The sequence below is a fragment of the Geotrypetes seraphini genome, chromosome 7 (genome assembly GCF_902459505.1).
Source record: "Geotrypetes seraphini chromosome 7, aGeoSer1.1, whole genome shotgun sequence".
NCBI classification, from domain to species: Eukaryota; Metazoa; Chordata; class Amphibia; order Gymnophiona; family Dermophiidae; genus Geotrypetes; species Geotrypetes seraphini.
The window spans coordinates 175373259-175399591 of record NC_047090.1 but is presented as its reverse complement, the minus strand read 5'-3'; the positions used below and the strand labels follow the sequence as shown (position 1 = coordinate 175399591).

Here is a 26333-nt window from a genome sequence, read left to right as displayed (position 1 = left end):
TCTGAGCACTACTATCTCGCCAAAACATGCTGCGGGCGCTAGAGTGCGTGACTGTCCCCCCCTCCCCCACCACAGAGGGTGCCCTAACCTTTTTGTTACACAAGGTGCCACTGGACGTGATCCTGTCCTTTCATTTAAACATAGAAACATAGAAAAATGACGGCAGAAAAGGGCCATAGCCCATCAAGTCTGCCCACACTAAAGATTCACTTCCCTAAATTTATCCTCCCACATATCCTATATCTCGTCAAGTCTGCCTATTCTGATGACCCTCCCCCCATTTTTACCCTCTTAGAGATCCCACATGCGCATCCCATTTATTCTTAAAATCTGGCACGCTGCTGGCCTTGACCACCTGCACAGGAAGTGTATTCCAATGATCAACCACTCTTTCGGTGAAGAAATAATTCCTGATGTCGCCATGACATTTGTTCCTGGAAACTGTGATTTCTTTTCTATCGTTTTGAGAACGGTTTCTAGAGGCTGAGCACCAGGCTCCGCAATCCGCCAACATCGCCAGTTTCCGTAATGCACTGTCCTCTGGGTTCTATACATGGCGTCCAGATTTGGGCTTGATTCCGAGATGCATGTGCAGCTTAACTGGCTAATGAGCTGTTAACCATTGACGTTAATTGATGCCAATTAGGATTTGCACATGCATCAGGCTGCAGTCTATTTTGTACCCATAAGATGGCCATGGGAGAGGCATGGTGTGGGTCTTGGATGTTTCAACAATTGTGCACAGTGTTATAGAAAATTGGGTTTCTGCACCCAGCTTGGGCACCGGGAGTTACACCAGGTTTCAGCAGGCATTGGTCTGGCACCCAGCGCTATATGCTAATCTATAAAGGGTGCATGACCTTTATAAAATAATGCTTATTTATTTTAAAAAATAATGCTTATTTATTTTAAAAAATGTATATACTGCCTAAAATCTAGGCAGTTTGCAAAACAACATTTACAAAATAAATAACAATACAATATACAGTACTCCCCCGATATTCGAAGGGATTCCGTTCCAGGACCCCCCCGCGAATCTCGAAAAACTGCAAATACAGTTTTCATGGGGGAGCCTGAAGAAGGCAGCGGGAGAGAGCAGCAGGAACACCACGAGTGCAGGAAATCACTCGCGGTATGCTCCGACCACCTCTTCCTGCATTAAGTCGGGCCTTATCCAATCAGGAGCTGCCCGATTTAGTGCAGGAAGAGGCGGTCGGAGCGTATCGCGAGCGATTTCCTGCACTCGCGGCACTCCGGCTGCTCTCTCCTGCCTCTCCCGCTGCCCTCTCCTTGTCGGCGGTTCGCAGTCAGAAAATACCGCGAATGACCGGGACCGCCAACCACGAACGACCGGGGGAACACTGTATACTCATAGATTCTCCTACATCCTCCACTACGAACATACTCATTTCGTTCACATAAATGCATTGTCTTATAGCTAAATTTTCATGAGTTTTTAAAAGTATCACAGAAATACTTACTGTATTTTTTGTTCACATAAATACATTGACACATAACTGTCTTCAAAAGTTTCTTAAAAGTATCCCTATGTTTACATAATCGTAACTGACCTGTCAATGAGTTCCAAAATTTCACCCTTACTATTGAAAACAGAGAATTCCCGGCCCTGGTATGTATCACATTTCTCTCTCTCATCAATGACAATCTCATATCCTGTGCAGATCTTAATTCCCTTCTTGGACAATACAACGCCAATAAATCTCGAAATGTAAAATAAATGTATTTGTCCACGTAACGGTTTGACCTGTGTCCCTTCCCCACTTCCTTCTTTGCTACACCAAAGAGCTACATTCATTAAGAATCAGAATGCCCTCTCCATACACCAGTCTGGATTCAGAAGCTATCACAGCACCGAAACAGTGCTCCTTGATATAATAGATGACTGCTGGAACTACATGACAATGACCAGGATGTTCTCCTAATCCAACTAGACCCGAGTGCAACCTTCGACACACTTGACCTTGGAATCCTACTATCTAGACTGTCTGAGATTGGGATCAGGAATACAGCACTATCCTGGTTTGCATCGTTCCTGACCCAAAGACAACAATGCATCCTGGCAAACTCAGAATTCTCAAAGCTGAGAACCACAAACTACACAGTACCCCAAGGAACATTACTGTCCCCACTATTACTTAACATCTATATAAGACCATCCCTCAAAATTGCAAAGAGACACGGAATCCACATCCACTCCTTCTCAGATGAAATACAACTCTACATCCCACTGGGTGTGGCACAGGTTATGCAACTGTCTTCTTTGTGACTGAACAGCACTGCATGTGTCTGGTAGCGCTATAGAAATAATTCATAGTAGAAGTAGTAGTGTGATGAGTTTCAGTCTTTGGGAAGCAGAGCTGAGCTTGTGATGTCATAATGCCTCATTCCACCAATAAGAGCCAACCTCATCAGTGATGTCACAATGGCTTGATTGTCCTGTCCTCCCCTCTGCCTTCCAACCCAGCCAGCTGATTAACCGTTCCCCTTAACTGTGTCCATGACATCCTGTTTGATTGTTTTGGCTGTTTAGATTGTAAGCTCTTTCGAGCAGGGACTGTCTTCTTTGTGACTCTGTACAGCGCTGCGTGCACCTGTTAGCGCTCTAGAAATAATTCATAACAGTAGCAGTAGCTTCTACTTGTACAGAAATAGAGATAACACCAAGTAAGATCCCAACATGTGGAGAAGTGGCCCAGTGGTTAGAGCAGATGCCTCAGCACCCTGGGGATGTGAGTTCAATTCCTAGTGTCGCTCTTTGTGCCTCTGGGAAAATCAGTTAACACTTACCCCAAGTACAAAATAAATACCTGTCTAAAATATGTAAATTGCATTGATTGTGCAAACCTCACTGAAAAAGTGGTATACAGTACTCCCCCGATATTCGCAGGGGGTTCCGTTCCAGGAACCCCCGCAAATGTTGAAAAACCGCGAATATGGTTTTTAGCGGGGGAGACAGGAGAGGGCAGCCGGAGAGAGCAGCCGGAGCGCCGGCGACCCAAGGAAATCACTCGCGGTATGCTCCAACCGCCTCTTCCTACACTAAAGTCGGGCCTCACCAATCAGGAGCTGCGTGTCAAAGCAACTCCTGATTGGTGAGGCCCGACTTTAGTGCAGGAAAAGGCGGTCGGAGCATACCGTGAGTGATTTCCTTCACTCGCTGGTGCTCCGGCTGCTCTCTCCTGCCTCTCCTGCCCGGTCATTTGCGGTCGGAAAATACCTCGAATGACCGGGGGAGCACTGTATATCAAATTCTATCCCCTTTACTAAAGAGACAAGAAAATAAATTAATTACAGAATCCTTGCATGCTGAAACCAGCAAAAAGGTGCTGTGACAACATCCTCACGTCCTGAAGGGTTGGCTGTGAACACATCAGTCTGTGGAAAAAAAAAAAAGCTTCTCTCTCCCTGTCTCCTTCCTCCACAAGAAAAATGCTTTGTGCTATTTGCGGTGGATGGTCTGCTGTCATCAAGCAATCCGACCAGTCCCCCAAACACCTCTCAGGAAAATTTAGGGCATACGGTTTGGAATTCATGGGAAGAAATGTTTCTGATTTTTCCCAGGGTTCACCCATCCATCACGCAGTCTGTGTATGCTGGTGTTGGCATGTCTTTACCGTTGCATAGCCCAGCACGACTGCTCCATCATTGCTTGTCACAATGAGCTGCCAAGTACAGCATTAAATGATTGAACTATGAGACTTTCCAAATGTAAAGGATAAATAGACTTTAAACTTTTCTGGCAGTGACAGCTACAATCTGGTACACTAGCATTCGACTTCCAAAAAGGCTGGAGAGACTATGGCTGACATCAATCTCTCATTAGCATAGCAGCACTATCCTACATAGTAATATAGTACATGACGGTAGATAAAGACTCAAATGGTCCATCCGGTCTGCCCAATCTTACTCTCCTCTTTAAATTACCGATTTCATTTAAATTCTCCTGCTTAGCCATTTCTGGGCCAGAACCCAAAGCTCTGCCCGGTACTGTGCTTAGGTCACATCTACTGAATCCTCCATCAAAGCTCACTCCAGCCCATCTAAACCAACCAGTAGTGTACCAAGGGCGGGTCATGGGGGGGGTACACGGACCGCTTCGGGTGCACACCCTAGGGGGGTGCACAGCCGGCCGGGTCCAGAACTTCCTGGGACCTGAACTTCAGCGCGGCTGCCGGTCCACCCCTGCGGACAAGAAAAAGGCTAAGAAGCCGGCCGGAGCGGCGAAAGCGTCCTTTAAGGAACACCCTCCCGATCTGGCTCTATCCCGCCCCCTTCGTGACACCACCGGACAGCGTTTTCAGCCATTGGTCGACCTCGCCTGGGCTCTGCGAGTAATCTAAGGATGGAACAGTCTCCCAGATGAGGTGGTGGAGACAGACTGTGTCTGATGTCAAGAAAGCCTATGATAGTCACACGGGATCTCTTAGAGAGCGGAAGAGATAATGGTTGCTGTGGATGGGCAGACTGGATGGGCCATTTGGCCTATATCTACCATCATGTTTCTTTGTACTAATATTTGGCAAACTTCCAGCTGGTGAGAGTCTGGAGAAGTCGTGCAGTACAGAAACCTGACATGAGCAGGTCCTCTTGGGAGTCACTATCGCAGTGTCAGAAGACAAAAACTAAAATGATAACCATTATCTAGAAAACAATTCACACCATCTAATTGGCCAAAGCAACCTTATGAAAGATTTCACACCAACATGCTCCTCTGCCATCCATGAATTCTTTCATCCACTGGGGATTACAGGATTTCACGGCACTAGTCATGCACGTTCCTTCCTCAACTAGAGTTTTCCAATCACCTGTTCTTCTGGGGTTATCAATGTTATTGATACCCTAGAAATACAAATTTGATAGAGAGGTTTAGTGACAAACGGTCTGAACATTATTTGGTCAACAGAATAGAAATGTTTTCATGGCGGCACAAGATAACGTTCTAATTCTGTATTAAAACCTGGGGTGGTGACCAATAATATAAGGGAGAGCCTTGGCCAGGCGCAAAGCCAAGAACTTAGCCAGAAGTTTTCCATCTACATTAATTAAAGAAATAGGCCTGCAATTTGAAACCAACGTAGGATCTTTATTTGGCTTCGGCAAAACAATAGTTAAAGATTCTGCCAAAGTACCTGAGATGCAACCTTTAGTCAGTTGAGCCTGATATAAATTTAATAGATGAGGTAATAGGGGGGAGGGATATTGATGCGAGTTAAACATTGATGGTATTTTAAGTGATGTTAAAGTATAAAATGATTGTAGCTTATGTTACACTTGTTTAAAGTTTTAAAAATGAATAAAGACTAAAAAAAAAAACAAAAAAACCTAGGGTGGTTTCTGAAATCCAGATTTTTCAACTCAACACACAAATCTTAAATACTAATGGTCAATATTACCACTTGGGGGAGGTTTCGGGCATCTTATTAATTTAGATTTTTTTTACTACTTTTTGGAAGAAATTTTCCCACACAAAGAACTGCAGGGTATGTGAGTAATAAAATACAGAACCCATAATGATCCAGCAAGCAGCCCTGGCCCGACGGGACCCGATTCCTCATGGAGGTTAGAGGAGGGAGGGCGAAAAAATAAACTGGTTTGTCTTGCTGTATCTAGTGTTTTTCCAATAGGAGAAAATATTTTTTCACTCAGAGAATAGTTAAGCTCTGGAACGCGTTGCCAGAGGATGTGGTAAGAGCGGATAGTGTAGCTGGTTTTAAGAAAGGTTTGGACAAGTTCCTGGAGGAAAAGTTCATAGTCTGTTATTGAGAAAGACAGGGGGGAAGCCACTGCTTGCCCTGGATCGGTAGCATGGAATGTTACTACTCATTGGGATTCCGGAATCTTTTGTTACTCTTTGGGATTCCAGAATCTTGCTATTCTTTAGGATTCTGAATGGAATGTCGCTACTCCTTGGGTTTTGGCCAGGTACTAGTGACCTGGATTGGCCACCGTGAGAACGGGCTACTGGGCTTGATGGACCATTGGTCTGACCCAGTAAAGCTATTCTTATGTACTTTGACATTGTTGATACATGTTTGCGTTTCTTTATAGTATCTCAATAAAATATGTTTTGGGAAAAAAAAAAAAAAAAATTCAGAACCTAAAATGATCCAGCAGGCAGCCCTGGCCTGACAGGACCCATTTCCTCAAGGGGGTTGCAAAAAAAAGCTGGATGTAGTCTGTACACATGAGAGTCACAGAAAGCTGCTAGGGCTTAGATGGTAGGGCCTTTTCACGACCCCCCCCCCACCCCAAGAAGCCGGTTACAAGTGGCGAAATGTGTCTGAAAACGTATCTGTAGGCCGTTTATGATTAGTGCACTGTTATTCTCTAGTATGCCTACATTTTATCATAGCTATTGAGGTTTTGGAGTCACAAGAAATATTTATAAAGAGATGCATTATCACTAGAACATTATTGGAGAGGTTTTCCAGGATCAAGGATCGAAATCTGGAACCATCAAGCCTCGATTCATGTTTTTTCCCCCGATAACCAAACAGGTTTCTGAGATGCATTTCCTTTCCAGTTATGCTTACTGCACAGGGCAGCGGGATCATTTCGGGGTGCAGTTTGTTTTGAGTTTATCCCACGTTCCATCATTTGTTGGAAAGTAGTAATAACATTCAGCCCACAGGATACAAGGGTGGAAATGATGACACGATTACTGTACTTGCTATTTTCACCAGAACAACATCAAGCAAAATGTATTATGAGCAGTAACTTACCAACACACTGGTTGCTTGCTCCATCGATTTGATATCCAAAACGACAGAGCAGAGGCCTGGGGGCAGAAGGATAGTTTGGAGCAGGCACGGGTGCAGGAGGCGGAGCGTTGGGGTTTCCATATGGATTCAGGTAGGGAGATCGATACACTGGATTGGTTCTGGGAATGCACAAATAGCCACCATTTTGATTTACGCAGAGCATTTCTCCTCTGCAGGCATCAGGGATAGTCCGACATTCGTCAACATCTAAGTAAACCACAGAAAAAAAAAAGAAGAAGGGAGCAACAGGTCACTGGCAGTACAGGTTGTTCGAAGCCTTACTATCTGCCTTGGTAATGAATTTGTAGCAGAAAGTGGAAAGCCTCCTTGGACACTGAGGGACACTTTCTTAAGATTGCCAGCAGGCATGAAATCAGCCCCTTGACCCAAAGCAAAAAAGTGTTACCTCTACAGTGCATTTTGTCCCAGTTTTCTAAAAGAATCAAAGTTTGGGGTTGGGTTTTTTTTTTTTGTTGTTTCTTTTTGTCTTTGGCTTAGCCTTATACTTTCTCAACGTGGTCTGATCTGGGACTAGGACCCTGTACTAGGAGCCTTAAGTTTCAACTGTCTAGGTTTTGTTTTTTTTTCACTCTTGTGTGTTTGCACAACCAACAGATAATTAGCCTTTGGCCAGGAAACACAAGCCATGGCTTCCTCCTAGCTTACGTGCATCTTAAAGCTGGCCACTAGGTGTCACCACAGAACAATGTCTGAGACACTTACAGCATCCCAGCTCAGATAGACAGAAGACCTGATCCATAAACAAAACCCAAGTTCTTCATATGGCGATGCACCGTACTTAGAACTGAGCCATGGGGCCAGTCTAATTTAAACCCATATATCCAGTATTTAAATGGCCATATTAACTTCTAGATCACCATGGCAAGGCCTTGGTTTTATGTTTATTTTCACCATATATATCCTACAAAGGTGTGCTAGAGTTTTAAGCGCCGGCCGCTCGGACACTCATAGGAATTCTATGTTACCCTGTATTGGCTTTGGCGGTATATAAGAATAAAATTATTATTATTAAGCATATCTCCCAGAATCACAAAATATGCTATCCCATTAGTACATCAAGCACTAAGTGGGCGTTCCAGTGTTATATCTGGTAAGGTAATGGAAACTGTCTGCTTTGTTCTTTTGATCAGGTTTGTTCTGCTGTTTTGGGCTTCCTGCTGAGCCCAGACATCAGTCAGATGATGCCAATGTCGGGGGAAGAGTGATCAAATGGTGCCATTCATTCTGTGGGAATGTCCCCACCAGTGGCACAGCTATGGGTGAACCTGGGTGGGCCCATTTTCAGCTCAGGCCACCCAGCAGCTGTGTATATTGTTAGTGTAGCTGGCAGAGTTTCCCATGTCCTGCCAGCTATAGTCACCCCCAGAGCCTCCGCGAGCCGTCTGAATCTCGGGGAGTTGGTGGCATGCTCCTGGCGGCTGGATTGAGAGCCCCTCTGCACATGCTCATTTCATGTACATGAACTGAGCATGCTCGGGGTGAGTTTCATCATTGGCAGCTGGAAGCATGCTGCCGACTGCCCCGAGATTTAGATAGCTTGCGAAGGCTCCAGAGAAGACTAGCTGGCAGGACATGGGGGATCCCTGCCAGCCAAGGTATTAGTTTATTCCAGTGGTTCCCAAACCTGTCCTGGGGGACCCCCAGCCAGTCAGGTTTTCAAGATATCCCTAATGAATATGCATGAGAGATATTTGCATATAATGGAAGTGACAGGTATGTAAATCTCTCTCATGTACATTCATTAGGGATATCTTGAAAACCTGACTGGCTGGAGGTCCCCCAGGACAGGTTTGAGAACCACTGGTTTATACCATTGAGGGGAAGGGAGGGGAGGGGAAAGCAGGAGGACAGAAAATGTGTGGGTCATGCCTACACAGAAATAAAGATCTGGCTACACTCCTGCCAACATCTTTGGGATGGGGTGCTCCTCATGATTAGAATATTTTTGCCCCTTCAAATTTTTAGAAAATCATTAAAAACACAACTCTTTCTACATTCCGATACTCATTCAATTCAACTTTTTACACTCTTAAATAACTTTGCTGAAGGTGGATTTGGGTTGGTCTGACGTATGGAAGACATCTTAGGTCTTAGTTACTTTGTCTTCAACTTTTTGTGTAAACCGAGTCGAGCTTCTGAATTAGATGACGACGCGGTATCTAAGGATTCGATTAGATGTTTTGGGTGTAAGGCTCAATGTTATACCAATGACCAGGGCTGGTTTAAGGACACCAAAGATCTGCCTCACTGGCTGACCCTTCACTACCTAGCCGCTGGCACAGGTTTAAATGCAAGAACTGATACTTCCTAGCAGAGTTAGTAGGAGCAGAGGCAGTTTGAGGTCCCCCAGAATCCCTTCTCGTGGTATTTTCTTAGGAAATGCTGTTGGATTTGGGGGGGTGATTTGCTATGAAGACCAGAAGCTGGTGGGGGATCTGGCCAATTATATACATTTCCTAGGCTAATTTTAGGTGGTCAGCTAGGGTGCCATAGGCTGCCGCCAGGAGCTCTAGAACCAGTAAAGGAAGCGAGAGTGACTGAGCATCTGTGAATCGAAAGAGGAAATTTACCCCCTACCAATGCCAATATTCTGCCGGTCACTGGTGGGGAGTATGGGCTTGCTCCAAAATAACACAAAGCCAGTGGCTTAGGAAAAGGGGGCAGGGGGACGGCCTGCCCTAGGCGCTATGTTGGTGAGGGCACTGGCACCCCTTCTCCCCTCGCCGAGTACGCGTGCCCCCTTCCCTTCCCCCATACCACTAGCGGTTCGCCGCCATGTGTCAGCCTAGAGGCCTCTGGGAGATTATATCAATCTGACCCTGGCATGGGAAGGCAGATAGATCCTTAGTGCAGGGAAACTGTTTTAAGTAGCCCTGATTGATATATTTTAAGTTTCAAGTAGCCCTGATTGAATCATGGCTAGCTAAAAGGTGTTAATGCCTGATTAAGAGGGTGCTTAGGACAAGGGTGCACAGATCAAGCCAGAGACTTAATCCCATCAGGTTTCTCACCCTCCTTTGTTAATTAAATTAACCATTGTCTCAAACAGTTTACAAATTCTAAACAGAAAGATACTGGGAGATACAATATTTTCTCTATTCAGAATAAGATTCCAAGGTATAAAAGCCTGCTCTCTGCTCTATCAAGTTAGCTCTCTTTTTCTATCAAGCTAGCTCTCTCTTTTCCTATGGAGCTATCTCTTGGCTCTTCTGCAAGCTTCTATGTCCCTCTCTGCCTCTGACCTCTGTAAGGCAGTGAGACTGCTTGCTCTCTGCTTCAGTGTAATGCTCTCTGCTTAATTGTAATGCTTATAAATATTACTTTTCTGTAAGCCTATTTCTATAATATATTCTTTATGCAATCACCTCTGGTTGTGTCTATTATTCTACTTCCTGGTGAGTCATCTGTGAGGGAACTGAACCTGGGACCAGCGTTTGTCAGTACGCATTTCACTTAACCCCTACCACCTAATATTGTGGGGGCCACTTTCAAACTGACACCATGAACAACAACTTCAACGTGCTCCTCGCAACCGCATCGTCTCTCTCGCCGACATCACTTCCGGGTGCCACACGCAGGAAGTGACGAGGGTCACAAGGAGCAAGTTAAGTCACGCTCCATTCTGCCCTCCCCCCCTTCTTCTCGTGCTTGGAGCCGCGCCGGGAGGGCATCTATGCATGCGCAGATGGGATGCAATGTCACCGCATTGCATGTGCAGATGTCCTCCCTCGAGCTGGAAGCTTTCCAAGACACAGACAAAGCCGTCCGGATGCCTGGCCAGTCCTCTAAAACGAGGACATGCCCGGGTAAATCCAGACGTCTGACAATCCTAGTTTTGAGCAGCTATTCTCAAGCCTGTCCTGGGGGAACCCCAGCCAGCCAGGTTTTCAGGATGCCTATGAATGCGTGAGCTAGGAAGTAGCCGTCCCCAACCGAGCTCGCTGAAAAGCTTTTTATTAAGAGCACATTTCAGTGTAGTCCTACCTATGCACTGTCCAGTTGAACGATCCACGTCAAAACCATTTGTACATTGCTGTGAAGGAGGGAAAAGAAAACAAATAATATAAATGTAACACTTGCAGCTCGGCTGAGAAGACCTACTCACTTTGTAACATAGTAACATAGTAGATGACGGCAGATAAAGACCCGAATGGTCCATCCAGTCTGCCCAACCTGATTCAATTTAAATTTTTTATTTTTTATTTTTTTCTTCTTAGCTATTTCTGGGCAAGAATCCAAAGCTTTACCCGGTACTATGCTTGGGTTCCAAGTTAACTGCCGAAATCTCTGTTAAGACTTACTCCAGCCCATCTACACCCTCCCAGTCATTTAAGCCCTCCCCTGCCCATCCTCCACCAAATGGCCATACACAGACACAGACCGTGCAAGTCTGCCCAGTAACTGGCCTAGTTCAATATTTAATATTATTTTCTGATTCTAAATCTTCTGTGTTCATCCCACGCTTCTTTGAACTCAGTCACAGTTTTACTCTCCACCACCTCTCTTGGGAGCGCATTCCAGGCATCCACCACCCTCTCCGTAAAGTAGAATTTCCTAACATTGCCCCTGAATCTACCACCCCTCAACCTCAAATTATGTCCTCTGGTTTTACCATTTTCCTTTCTCTGGAAAAGATTTTGTTCTACATTAATACCCTTTAAGTATTTGAACGTCTGAATCATATCTCCCCTGTCTCTCCTTTCCTCTAGGGTATACAAATTCAGGGCTTCCAGTCTCTCCTCATACGTCTTCTGGCGCAAGCCTCCTATCATTTTCGTCGCCCTCCTCTGGACCGCCTCAAGTCTTCTTACGTCTTTCGCCAGATACGGTCTCCAAAACTGAACACAATACTCCAAGTGGGGCCTCACCAATGACCTGTACAGGGGCATCAACACCTTCTTCCTTCTACTGACTACGCCTCTCTTTATACAGCCCAGAATCCTTCTGGCAGCAGCCACTGCCTTGTCACACTGTTTTTTCCCCTTTAGATCTTCGGACACTATCACCCCAAGGTCCCTCTCCCCGTCCGTGCATATCAGCTTCTCTCCTCCCAGCCTATACGGTTCCTTCCTATTATTAATCACCAAATGCATTACTCTGCATTTCTTTGCATTGAATTTTAGTTGCCAGGCATTAGACCATTCCTCTAACTTTTGCAGATCCTTTTTCATATTCTCCACTCCCTCTTCGGTGTCTACTCTGTTACAAATCTTGGTATCATCTGCAAAAAGGCACACTTTTCCTTCTAACCCTTCAGCAATGTCACTTACATACATATTGAACAGGATTGGCCCCGGCACCAAACCCTGAGGGACTCCACTACTCACCTTTCCTTCCTTCGAGCGACTTCCATTAACCACCACTCTCTGGCGTCTGTCCGACAGCCAGTTTCTGACCCAGTTCACCACTTTGGGTCCTAACTTCAGCCCTTCAAGTTTGTTCAACAGCCTCCTATGAGGAACTGTATCAAAGGCTTTGCTGAAATCCAAGTAAATTACACCTAGCATATGTCCTCGATCCAGCTCTCTGGTCACCCAATCAAAAAATTCAATCAGGTTCGTTTGGCACGATTTACCTTTTGTAAAGCCATGTTGCCTCGGATCCTGTAACCCATTAGATTCAAGGAAATACACTATCCTTTCTTTCAGCAATACTTCCATTATTTTTCCAACAACTGAAGTGAGGCTCACCGGCCTGTAGTTTCCTGCTTCATCCCTGTGACCACTTTTATGAATAGGGACCACATCCGCTCTCCTCCAATCCCCAGGAATCACTCCCGTCTCCAGAGATTTGTTGAACAAGTCTTTAATAGGACTCGCCAGAACCTCTCTGAGCTCCCTTAGTATCCTGGGATGGATCGCTTTGTCCACCTTCAGTTTTTCAAGTTGCTCATAAACACCATCCTCCGTGAACGGCGCAAAATCTACTCCATTTTCTCGTGTAACTTTGCCAGACAATCTCGGTCCTTCTCCAGGATTTTCTTCTGTGAACACAGAACAGAAGTATTTGTTTAGCACATTTGCTTTCTCCTCATCACTCTCCACATATTTGTTCCCAGCATCTTTTAGCCTAGCAATTCCATTTTTTTATCTTCCTCCTTTCACTAATATATCTGAAAAAATTTCTATCTCCCTTTTTTACATTTTTAGCCATTTGTTCTTCCGCCTGTGCCTTCGCCAAACGTATCTCTCTCTTGGCTTCTTTCAGTTTCACCCTGTAGTCCTTTCTGCTCTCCTCTTCTTGGGTTTTTTTATATTTCACGAACGCCAACTCTTTCGCCTTTATTTTCTCAGCCACTAGGTTGGAGAACCATATCGGCTTCCTTTTTCTCTTGTTTTTATTGATTTTCTTCACATAAAGGTCCGTAGCCATTTTTATCGCTCCTTTCAGCTTAGACCACTATCTTTCCACTTCTCTTATGTCCTCCCATCCTAACAGCTCTTTCTTCAGGTACTTTCCCATTGCATTAAAGTCCGTACATTTGAAATCTAGGACTTTAAGTATCGTGCGGCCGCTCTCCACTTTAGCCGTTATATCAAACCAAACCGTTTGATGATCGCTACTACCCAGGTGAGCACCCACTCGAACATTAGAGATACTCTCTCCATTTGTGAGGACCAGATCCAATATCACTTTTTCCCTTGTGGGTTCCGTCACCATTTGTCTGAGCAGAGCCTCTTGAAAGGCATCCACAATCTCCCTACTTCTTTCCGATTCCGCAGACGGAACATTCCAGTCCGCATCCGGCAGGTTGAAATCTCCCAACAGCAGAACCTCCTCTTTCCTTCCAAACTTTTGGATATCCACAATCAGATCCTTATCAATTTGCTGCGATTGAGTCGGAGGTCTGTAGACTACACCCACGTAGATAGAAGTTCCATCTTCTCTTTTCAGAGCAATCCATATCGCTTCTTCCTCTCCCCAGGTCCCTTGCATTTCGGTCGCTTGGATATTGATCTTTACATAGAGAGCTACTCCTCCACCTTTATGACCATCTCTGTCCTTCCTAAAAAGATTATATCCCGGTATGTTTGCATCCCATCCATGTGATTCACTGAACCATGTCTCTGTGATAGCAACAATATCTAGATCTGCCTCTAATATCAGGGCTTGCAAATCATGAACTTTGTTGCTTAGACTGCGAGCATTTGTGGTCATCGCTTTCCAGCTATTTTTCAGCGATAATCTCCTTTTTCGTATGGATTTTTGGTCATAGAGAATGTCCCTGTTCTCGTCATTCACTGCGAGAAAACCCCATGTCATTCTTTAAGGAGTGAGGGATGAATCAGAGTATGAATGGCCACAACCACTGACCCGCAAGCTTTGCTTTGAAGAATGCTGGTGTAGAAGGACCGAGGTTGAAACAGACACTACAGAATGTCTCTGGTATCCAGAGTAGATATTGTGATGTCATAATGTCTCATTCCACCAGTGCCTAAGAGCCAACCTCATCAGTGATGGCACAATGGGTTCATTATCCAATACTTGGCTCACATAAGAATGGGCCCAGCCACTGACCCTCAAGCATTAAAGAATGCTGGTGTAGAAGGGCTGAGGTTGCGATAGACACTAAAGAATGACACAGGATGGTTAAAATATAAGACCATAAGTGTTGCCATACTGGGACAGACTGAAAGTCCATCAAGCCCAGTATCCTGTTTCCAGCAGTGGCTAACCCAGGTCCCAAGTACCTGGCAGAAACCCAAAGAGTAGCAACATTCCAGAGCTGAGATCGTGATGTCATAATGCCTCATCCCACCTCATCAATGATGTCACAATGGCTTCTTTATCCTATACTTGGCTCACATAAGAATGGGCACAGCCCCTGACCCTCAAGCCTTGCACTGAAGAATGCTGCTGTAGAAGGACTGAGGTTGAAACAGACACTATAGAAAGACATGGGCTGGTTTCCCGCGGTTATCCGTGGGGTTGGGGACAAATTCAGGAGCTCATTTCAGCTGCTCTTAGCTTTATGTGCAGGCAGGGCAGGATTAATTTGTCGAGGGCCCCTAGGCACACAAGTACATTGGGCCCCCTGCCCCGCCCCACCATGCACCCAGGCAGAAACAGGAAGCTGCGTCAGAAGGAAGCTTTGGGCAAGCAGCACCGCTTGCACAATTACAGTTCCCGTTGCCTTTCTTACCCACGTTGCTTGCTTATCTTACTTTCCGTCAAGGGGGGGGGCCTGCTTTGCCGTTCGGGATGGGGCCCGCGTTGCCGATCGATGCTGGAGGGGCCCATCGCCGTTTGGAAAAAACAATGTTGATGCCCTCCTTCATCAGGCCCCCCTGACCATTTCGGGCCCTAGACATGTGCCTACTTGGCCTACTGGTTAATCCTGGTCTGTGTGCAGGGAAAGGCCAAGGCAACTGGTCTGATCCTTCCACTGAATAATCAAGAGCTGAGGGTACATGTGTGCTACAAGTTAACTAGCCCTTCAGCTGGTTTTCAGAAGCACAGAAATAGAGGTTCAATACAGCAAAGTGCAAGTGTTTTTTGTTTTTCTTGTCAAACTGAGTGGCTTTCTGGCCTTGGTTAAATAGATGTGCCAATATTACAACACTAGTCTTTAAGCCCGTTACATTAACGGGTGCTAGAATAGATGTGTGTGTCTGTCTTTCTTTCTTTCTCTCTCTCCCTTTGGCCGCTGTCTGTCTGTCTATGTTTATTTGTTTTTCTCTCCTTGGACACTGCCTGAATGTCTTCCTTTCTGTCTGTCTCAATGGCCCCCTGTGTGTCATTCTTTGTGTCTGTGTCCTTGTGTCATTCCCCCGCCCCCCCAGAGCTAAGCTGTCTGCTTCCAGCATACTCCTTCCCCCAAAGCAGCCCCCTTTGCGATTGCGTCAGAGGGAAAGTGCTACCACGTGGAGAGCGGCCTGCGAGGTTCGCTACAGCCGACCGCGAACCTCAGCAGGCCGTTTTAAATAGGAATGGCAGCGGTGACTGGAGGGAGGGGAAGAACAGGAGTGGTAGCGGTTGTTGCGGGAGGGGGGTGAGTCGGCGACGTGCAGGCCGCTGTGAACAGGAGCGGCAGCGGTGGCAGGACCATGAGCCCTCCTCCTGCCATCCGCTGCCAGAGCCGCTCCTGTCGCCCGATGCAGCTAACTGGCGCATACGCCTCAAACCGCGGCCAAGGCTGGGGACTCGCGCATGCGCACTCCTGCGGCCACAGACCTACACTGCACAGAACACGCAAATAGGAGTGCACATGTGCGGCTAGCTCTTTATTATATAGGATAGTAGACCATTTTAGCACAGTTTGAGGACCAATGATAAAGGCTGCCTCAATGACTAGAGAAGCCAAGAACTATTGCAATTCTGTTAAAGCATCCTCTAGGCCAGGGGTAGGGAACTCCGGTCCTCGAGAGCCGTATTCCAGTCGGGTTTTCAGGATTTCCCCAATGAATATGCACATAGGTCTCATGCATATTCATTGAGGAAATCCTGAAAACCCGACTGGAATACGGCTCTCGAGGACCGGAGTTCCCTACCCCTGCTCTAGGCCCCTGACTATTCTGATTATTAGAGGTTGCTTTTGATTGTGAAAAGGTTCTTCTCCCGGTGCTTCTAGGCATTGCATCATAAAGCAAGAGCAGCCAATCACAGTGCACCATTTCTTCCCTCTATGTTCCAGGCCAAATGACAGTGTCTCACTGTTAGAATCTCGGAAGATTCCCTTTACAGAATGGCAGAGAATTTGATTCAATCTTTAGCCTTGTTTCTATGCAGTGTGAGCCCCCTCCCCTTTTTTATTTGAAATGGCTTTGCCTACAATTTCCAAATTTGGGGAAAATACAGGAACATAAAGGAAGATTGAACTTTTACAGTTTATTTTATATTATATTAATAATTTATATTCCGCATATTCTACAATTCTATGCGGATTACAAATTATTCAGGTACTCAAGCATTCTGCCCTAACTGTCCTGGCGGGCTCCCACTCTATCTAATGTACCTGGGGCACTGGGGCTTAAGTGACTTGCCCAGGGTCACAAGGAGCTGGGCGGGATTCGAGCCCACAACCTCAGGGTGCCGAGGCTGTAGCTGTAACCACTGCACCGCACGGATGGGCCACATCAGAGCAGTATGGAAGAAAAACTTTAGAAGGCTACATAACACCTAACTCTGAGATCACGGCAGAAATTCCGGGGCGAGATTGAACCACAACTATTTGTAATACCTGCAATTTTGCGATAGGGCTCTCAACATTTCAGAGCTTGGGGGAGGGGCCGGAGGTAAAGAACTAGAAACCTCACCTTATGTTGGAAAGGTACAAATCTATGGTGAGACCTCATCTGGAATATTGTGTACAGTTCTGGAGGCCACATTACGAAAAGGATGTGCGGAGAGTTGAGTCGGTTCAGCGAATGGCCACCAGGATGGTCTCGGGTCTCAAGAATCTCCCGTATGAGGAACGGCTGGGTAAGTTGCAGCTGTACTCGCTCGAGGAGCGCAGAGAGAGGGGAGACATGATTGAGACGTTCAAATATGCCACAGGCTGTATCGAGGTGGAAGAAGATGTCTTCTTAAAGGACCAACGACAACAAGAGGACATTCGTTGAAAATCAGGGGTGGGAAACTTCATGGCCACACCAGGAAGTATTTCTTCACCAAAAGGGTGGTTGATCATTGGAATGATCTCCCACTGCAGGTAATCAAGGCCAGCAGCGTGCCTGATTTTAAAAGAAAATGGGATAAGCATGTGGGATCTCTTCAAGGAAGAATTTAGGGGGGTGCGTCATTGGGGAGGGCAGACTTGGTGGGCCGTGGCCCTTTTCTGCCGTCATTTTCTATGTTTCTATGTTTCTAAGGTTAACTCTAAAAGTGAACAGCTGTTCACTCAGTTCTCTACAGTGAATTGTGAGCAAATGCCTAGCTCCTAATAATAAAACTGAGCTGAAACGCTCTCTCCATCATGCATCACTGCCACTCAGATCAAACAGCACTCACCTGGGCAGCTCCAAAGTCTGTGAGGCAAATAACCAGCATGGCAAGAATAAGTGTTCTGTAATCGAAAGCAAAACCATGAGTCAGTCTTTCTAAGTCAGTAGCCAGAACTTCATTATACACGAACAGTTCACCACAGGGGAGGGAAATGATCAATGCAGGCTACCATTACAATGTGTTATTTTCCTGTGAACCCCCGTCATTAGTAAAGGGGGTGGGACTTGTATACTGCTTTTTCTGTGTGGTTTGCACCATCAAAGCAGTTTATATATTTTAGGCAGACACTTATTTTGTACTTGGGGCAATGAAGGGTTATGTGAGTTGCCCAGCGTCACAAGAAGCTGCAGCGGGAGTCAAACTCAAAACCTCAGGGTGCTGAGGCAGCGGATCTAACCACTAGGTTTCGTTGCATAAAATGGGACCTGGGCTAAATCAACACAATTTACTGGTGAAATAACATCTTAATGGTAGCCCAGATTGGTAACAATGTGTGTTCGGCCGCAGGTGGCTCAGAAATCCAGGTATTCCACATGCATGATGTGGCTCTGTGGCAACTCTTGCACAGAAGAGAGGATTGTTAACCATCGTATTAGAGTTTCAGAACTATTTGATTCTTGGGATATTCAATATTGTGGCCCACCTACATCCCTAAACTGTCTCACTAGACTTACAGAGAATCTATGCATTTCAGTGCCAGATTAAAGTGCTAGATTGTGACCTGGATGACAAAGGAATGTAACAAAAAAGAAATACTTTTTATTCATGCATAATGAACTGCAGTTTATCCTTGCCTCTGTATGTACGTACTGTATCTCCATATCTTTTCCTGCTTTCTCACACACGATAAGCTCACTATGACTAGTAAACCTAAATAAACATATGTAATTTGCATATGTAATCTTTCTTTTCTTTTAGCTATTACCTGAATTGTCCCCCCTGTTCTTGCTTCCTCTCCTCCCCCTTTTACAAAAGTGTAGCACAGTTTTTAGCGTTGGCCATGGCGGCAACAGCTCCGACGCTCATAGAATTCCTATGAGCGTTGGAGCTGTTACCGCCACTGATTGCCCTGGATCGGTAGTATGGAATGTTGCTACTCCTTGGGGTTCCGGAATCTTATGTTATTCTTTGGGATTCCAGAATCTTGCTATTTTTTTACGATTCTGAATGGAATGTTGCTACTCTTTGGGTTTTGGCCAGGTACTAGTGACCTGGATTGGCCACCGTGAGAACAGGCTACTGGGCTTGATGGACCATTGGGCTATTCTTATGTTACTGCCGTGACCGGCGCTAAAAAACGTGCTACGCTTTTGTAAAAGGGGGGCTAATGAATGAAGCAGTCTGTCTCATGCCTCAGACACTTGGAGGCATATTTTCAAAGCAATTATATCTACAAACCTTTGAAAAGTGCTTTGACAATGAGCCCCAGAGGCTACAAAACAGTGAGATCATACCGTTTGAATTAAAGTTACAGCCTCGAGTTATCACTGAACAGGAGTGGGAAAAATAATCATAATAACAAGCAATGCAAATAAGTGTTCAGGACATATTTTAACAAGCCAGATTTGGATTTAGGTTAATTACTCACCTTTTCCCAACCTGGGCTTAAAGTGAGTAGCATTTAGGTAGATTATAAATACACCTGAGGCAAGGTAGAGTGAAGTGTCTTACCCAAGGTTATAAAGAGTGGCAGTGGCAGAGATGGGATTTGAACTCATATCCCTGGTTCACAAACTATCTTCCACTTCAACTCTCAAAAAAACCCCAAAAAACTGGGCGACGAAGAACTTTGGGAATTAATTTTTTTGTAAATATCTTTATTAAACCTCCCCCCCCTCCTTTTTTACAAAACCGCAAAAGTGGGTTTTACTGCAGGCCAGTGCGCTGCTCTGCGCTTGGTCCCGACGCTCACAGAACTCTATGAGTGTCGGGAGCAGCACAGAGCATTCAGCTCGGTGGCCTGCGCTAAAATCCGCTTTCGCGGTTTCGTGAGGGGGAGGGGGGGCTAAAGAAATATAACGCTGGTCAACAGGTAACACAGAAGAGTCAGGATCTGAAGCCTCAATTCCACGTACAAGAAAGGTCCATTTGGAAATAAAGAACCATCATGGGGCTCTTTCGTTAAAGCTTGGCGTGTGCTAACAGAATTAGTTTGCCCTAAATCAGTGTCTCACCAACTTTTCCAGCCAGCGGCACACTAAAACCAGTGCCCCGGCCGGAAGGTGCGACGTCATCGTGTCAACATCCACGCATGCGCGGAGGCCCGTCTGGCCACGACCCTGCCGCTACAGAGATCAGGGAGGTGCGGGGGAGAAGAGGAGAGACGCCGGCCAGGAGGAGAGTCAGCTGCGCCGCGAGAGGCACATCCTGTAGGCAGGCATCCAATGCAGACAACTCTCCTCCTCGCCAGTACGTCGCGGCACACCAGAAATCTCAGGAGGCACACAGTTTACGATACATTGCGCTAAATGCTAAGAAACCCATGGGTATATAATGAGCTTCTCAGCATTTAACACAAACTAATTCTGTTGGTATTCTTTAAGATTTAGTAGAGATAGTTTAGAGGAGATAGCTGGCCAGACCCCACTAGGAACATGATAGGGTGAACACAGTGGAGATACCCAGAATTGCTGAGGATATGATAAACAAAGCAGTGGCGTACCAAGGGGGGGATATGATGTGGGGGGGGGGGGAAGTCCGCCCCGGGTGCACACCCCAAGGGGGTGCACAGCTGGCCACCCTCCCTATTCTGCCACTGCTCCGTCTAACCACCGCTTCCCGGCACCAACTCCCCCGCAGAGTCACTCCTTAACCTGGCCGGCAACTGTGTGGTAGGTGGAGGCAAAAGGTAAGGCGGGCTGGTGGGTGGGGAAAAAGTGCAAGGACCACAAGACTTCACCTCCGGCGTCAATTCTAACGTCGGAGAGGAAGTTCTGGGCCAGACAATCGCTGTCTGGCTGACCTGGAACTTCTCCCCGTTAGAACTGATGCCAGAAGTGAAGTCTTGTGGGCACCGGTGCTTGTATGCCCCAGGCCTGGCTCGGGGAAGGAGCAGGGAGAAATCAGCTGCTGGCTTGGGGGTGGGGGTAGAGAAAGAATCGGGGAAGTGGAGAAATCAGCACAATGGCTTTGTGGGGGCTAGGGGGAGAGAGAAAGAAAGGTAGATCATTTTGACTTGTTCATTTTAAAAGTAGCTCACAAGCCCAAAAAGTGTGGGCATCCCTGCTGTAAACAGTGGTGTCTGTTCCAGCTTATGCTCCCTCCGGTGGTTGTTTCACTTCTGGCTGGCTTCCCTGCTCAAAGCCGCAGGCGTCGGCTCTTCACGCAATCCGCGTCTGCATCTGAAGGCTTCCAACGCAGGCGTGGATCGTGTGAGGTGTAGACGCCCGCTGCTTTGAGCAGGGGAACTGGCCAGACATGCTGGACAGGGAAGAGATGTTGCTGCTGCACAGGGAAAGGGGGGGAAGAAATGCTGCACAGGCAAGGGGAGAGAAATGCTGCTGCTGCACAGGGAAGGGGGGGAGAAATGCTGATGCTGCACAGGGAAGGGGGGAGAAATGCCACTGCTGCACAGGGAAGAGAGTGAGAGAAATGCTGCTGCTGCACCCAATTGGGGAGAGAGAGGGAAGAAGGGAGAAGGGAGAAGGAAGACAATGGAGAGGAACCAGAGATGCCAAGTCCATGGGAGGGAGGGAAAGGAAAAAAAGGAAAGGAGATACCAGGTCATGGAGGGGGAGGAAGAGATGCCATGGCATGGGGGAGGGAAGGGAAGGAGATAGAGATACCACACCATGGTGTGGAGTGGGAAGGAAGGAAAGGAAAAGAGAAAGAGAGAGATGCCAAAGCATAGGGGAGGGGGTGGAGACAGAAAAATGGAGAGGGGGTGAAGCTGAAATGAATCATGTGCAAAGGAGAGAAGGGACCCTGGATATACAGTTTATTGAAGGGACATAGAAAGAGGGAAGATGTCATATGGAAGAGAGAGAGAGAGGGTGGACAGTAGATGGAAGGGGCAGAGATAGTGTGGGCAGTAGATGGAAGTGGTAGCGAGAGAGGGCAGAAGCTGGGTTGAAGGGGCAAAGAGAGGGCAGATGTTGCATGGAAGAGAGAGAGGACAAGCGCTGTATAGAAAGAAGAGAGCAAAGAGAAGATGATTAAAACAGAAACGACAACAGTTAGAAAGATTTTTTTGTTGCTTTACTTAGAATCAAGTAGTATTGTAACTGTATTAATAAAAGTTTATAAATAGGAAATGGAAATAAGGCAATTTTTTTGGACTAAACCCCTTTCCTCAGGACAGGATAGCATAACAGCAGTATACTGTACTGTTCTGAAGAAAGATTTGGCCTCTGAAAGCTAATTGAAAAATGGATTAGTCCAATAAAATAGTATTTTTTTTATTTCTCATTATTTGTTTTATTTTTATTTGTTAATTTGTAAAGTGGTGATTGTTATGTATCAGTTTTTTTCAAATTTACATCTATTGTCTTTATATTTTGCACAGTATTAGGGGACATGTGTCACTATTTTTGTGGTGTTGTGGTGTTGCATTGTATGCAGAGTCTGGTTTCTTGGCGGTTCAGTTTAACTTTTGTCTACATATTTCTATTTTTAGTTTGTTATTATTCCATATTGGGCAAGGGTGTATCTCTGTCCTGTGTGTATGAAAAGGACATAGTTTTCAGTTGGCATTGACTGCAGGATCAATTGACTGTGTGGGATCTGGCTTGTTTAGTTTTACAATGTATGTGTTGGTGTTCTAGTGCTCACTGCAGTGTTTAAGATGCTGCCTTTTCCTAGGTGCACTCTTTTTGTGTGATATGTGGATTGTTACTAAAAATCTTATTTTTGATATAGATGGGGGGTGGTGTCAAAAAGTGATGGGCCCCGGGTGTCACATATGCTAGGTACGCCACTGAAACAAAGTACAGATAACTAGAATTATCAGGAAGTATGTAAATCTAAGATGAACATAGAATATGACATGGGTCTGCAAATAAGTAGGATTTAGTATGAACATAGTACACGATACTAGTATTATATATGTACTAGTCTTTAAGCCCATTACATTAACGGGTGCTAGAATAGATGTGTCTGTCTGTCTTTCTGTCTGTCTCTCTCTCTCCTTAGCCGCTGTCTGTCTTTGTTTCTTTCTTTCTCTCCTTGGCCGCTTTTGCCTCTCTGTCTTTCTTTCTGTTTCTCTCTCTCTCTCCTTGGCCACTTGCTGTCTGTCTTTCTTTCTTTCTGTCTGTCTCTCTGGCCCCCCCTGTCTGGTCTGTCACTCTTTCTGTCTGTGTCTCTCCCTGGCCCCCTGTCTGTCTTTCTTTCTCTCTCTCTCCTTGGCTGCTGTCTGTCTGTCTTTTTTACTTTGTCTCTCTCTCTCTTTGGCTACTGGCTGGCTGTCTATCTGGCTCCCTGTCTATTTATAATTCTTTCTGTCTGTCTCTCTCCCCGGCCCCCTGCCTGCCTGACTCTCTCTGTTGCGCCATGCCTGCCTGTCTCTCCGTGGCCCCCCTTCTGTCTCCCCCCCAGAGCAAACCAAGATTGCTGCCTGCCCCCCAGCACACCCCTCCCCCCAAAGCAGCCCCCTTTCCTTCTCCCCCTCCACTTCCCTGTGCAGCAGTAGCAGCCAGATGCCTTGCAGCACCTGCACCCTGTCAGCTTCATCCAGGCCGAAGGACACCCTCTCGCCATCGCTAAAACAGCCGCACATGCCACAAATGGAACACAGCCATGGAGGCACAAATCAAGGCGGCAGGTATCACACCGTTTCAACTGGGCATGCGCGGGTAAGGGTTTTATTATATTAGAAGATATACATAGGATGATTGACTGATATAAATGTCTGTATTGAAAACCATCTCAGAAAACGCTAACTCTGTATTGTAACACCTTCACAGAAGCTCATGTATTGTAACACCATTACTGAAGCTCATGTAAACTGAATTGACTCCCCAGTCATTAATAGCGGTATGGAAGTTTTCAAACTGCGGGAACTGAGGGTGATATAGCACATACAAAAACGAGCTGAAGACCCCAATGCGCTCATTTTTCAGTGCCCAGAAATATCTAATATCTAAGAAAAGTTATTAATTTATGGAGCATGTATGGTTGGGCAGACTGAATGGACCATTCCGCTCTTTATCTGCCGTCATTTACTATGTAATACAGTTAACAGCCTCTGTACTTCCTTCTGAAAACACGTGCCAGACAGCAGGTTGACACTGCCCCTAAAAAAAAATCCTGCTTCCTCGTCCCAAGTGAGAGAAAACCAAGTTTGCTCTCCTGGGTTCTGACTGAACCAGCCTTCGCATTATTTGGGGGTTCAGTATGTAACATTTATGCATGATGAATTCACAGCTATGCTCCTCTGAGGTGAATGGTTTCACTTGGTTATTAATAAACTGAATATTTATGACAAATTTTTTTTTTTTTTTTGCTTTCCAGCAACTTGCATCTGTTAAGAAAGAGAAACAGTTCTCTAAAATGAAACGGTAGCAGGCTTCAAGTCATCGTCTTTTCCAGCATTTAATGGCATTCTACTTAGGATTATACTTTGCTGTGTCATTGCTCACCATGAGTTAGAACAGATACAAGCAATTTTCTGTAAGTTTTTAAATCGTGGAAGCCTGCCATGCTATTCTGGTTCTTATTTGACTGAAGAATGAGGCATATGAGCCGCTCAAATAAGGCTGCAAGGCTTCGTTCCTCTGAAATTTATTAAATGACACAGAGGACTTTAATTTGGTCTGCAGACAATAGATAAAACAGCAATTAATTTCTGTAAAGGCATAAGGAGCTTTAAAACAGCTGTTCTATGAAGCATGCCTAGGGCTACCATATGACTCCAGAAAGGAGGACAGACTGAGACATCCGGAAGCAAAAAAGACAGATTGAGACATTTAGGTTTTATTTTCATTAAAAGCAATGGCGGTAAAAGCCGGATGTCTCCGTCCATCCTCTTTTTTTTTTTTTTTTCTGGAGCCATATGGTAACCCCAGGCATGCCTGCAAACAGCTCTGCTTAGGCTGAATGAGAATGAACCATGTCACAAAATGCAGCAGCCAGACAGCCAGCTTGTTCAAGAGATATAAAAGGCGGGAACTGAAAGTTAACGGGCAGATTCGGAAAGTGGTTTTCGCCAACCCTAACAACGGCCCCGCGTTAAGCAGTTATCATACGAGTGAACGTTTCTTTCATGCGACGTCATACAGACTGTTGGGTCACAAAAAGACTGATAAACAATAGAGGATATTATTGCTTACCTTAATGGTGACATTTTAAGCTTGTATCACTGCTTCAGTAAGAAAAACTTTAAGATTTGAAAAAAAAACTTGTCGTGCTACCACTTAATTATACAACCCAATCTGTTGCAAGTTTTAGGGTCTTTCGGCAGTGCTAAAGTCCGGTCGTGAAATGCAAGTGCCAGAGAAGAAGAGAAAGAGTCTGATCCGCCTGAGACGCTGGAGGGAGTACGGAGACGGCACCTGGTTCCGTTTAGTTCTCTTCTGTAATTCAGCATTAAACCAATTGGAGGAGGAATGTTAAAAATGAACACTTCATTTTCTAAGTATGTTAAAGAATGCTAATAGGGGCCTCAGTCAGAGGACAGCTGGTTTAGATTACAAGCTCACCAACTGGCCAGACTCCTCGCAACAACCTTGGGGAGTTTGCCAGGATATACAAGAAAAATAGAAAAAAAAAAAACCAACAACCACCCCAGTTTAACCTCAAAAAAACCCAACAAATCCTCTTCTGAAAATGAGCCCATGAAGACCTGCACAGAAAGGGAATATACGGGACAACAGCCTAGAGCAGGGATAGGGAACTCCGGTCCTCGAGAGCAGTATTCCAGTCGGGTTTTCAGGATGTCCCCAATGAATATGCATGAGATCTATTTGCATGCACTGCTTTCAATGCATATTCATTGGAGAAATCCTGAAAACCCGACAGGAATACGGCTCTCGAGGACCGGAGTTCCCTACCCCTGGCTTAGAGGCTCTTTTTGTTTTGAGGTGTGAAGACTGTGTGTTAGGTAGTCTAGAATCAGTCATTGAGAGAGAGGATAGATACGAACAGTGTTCTATTACATGCCAGAGGTACACTAGGTTAGAAGTGATTTTGGCAGAGTATGACACAACATCAAAGTTTAAACACGAGAAAAGTCATTCTGAGTTAAACTTAAGAACAACAATAATGTAGACAACATACTCCACTGGAAAAAAAAGTCCACAAAGACAGTAACAAAAAAATGTGGAGCAGGTATATGGAAATAGTCAAAGATATATTCATTCATTCACTATTTGCAAATGCATTGGCTGATTCAATATCATAAAACTATTTTGATGGTTGCTATTCAAAGAATCCTGTGGGAGGAGTGGAAAGACCTCAGTAATTACAGAACTAATCTACTCCATAGGGCTTTTTATAATCATTGGTCATACCACCTCCTCCATGAATAAATATTAAATGTGTGCCGATACTTATAGTTTCTAATCTTTCACTTATCCAAAACACTGGAAACTAAAAACTTAGCTGTAGATAGCGGGTTCAATCTGTAATTCCAGATCTCAACGGGACCCATTT

General features: G+C 45.5%; 1 protein-coding gene across 1 annotated transcript in view; it reads right to left on the bottom strand.

Moving 5' to 3' along the window:
• FBLN5 (fibulin 5) overlaps positions 1-25267 on the bottom strand; it is a 115006-nt gene extending 89739 nt beyond the window's left edge. The window contains exons 1-4 of the mRNA XM_033952519.1: positions 25013-25267; positions 17754-17808; positions 10788-10836; positions 6744-6989 (exon numbers count right to left, since the gene is read on the bottom strand). Coding sequence (XP_033808410.1) covers positions 6744-6989; positions 10788-10836; positions 17754-17808; positions 25013-25026 — 364 coding nt within the window. The 5' untranslated portion in view covers positions 25027-25267. The remainder of the gene's footprint in view (positions 1-6743; positions 6990-10787; positions 10837-17753; positions 17809-25012) is intronic.
• Positions 25268-26333: the final 1066 nt, after the last annotated feature.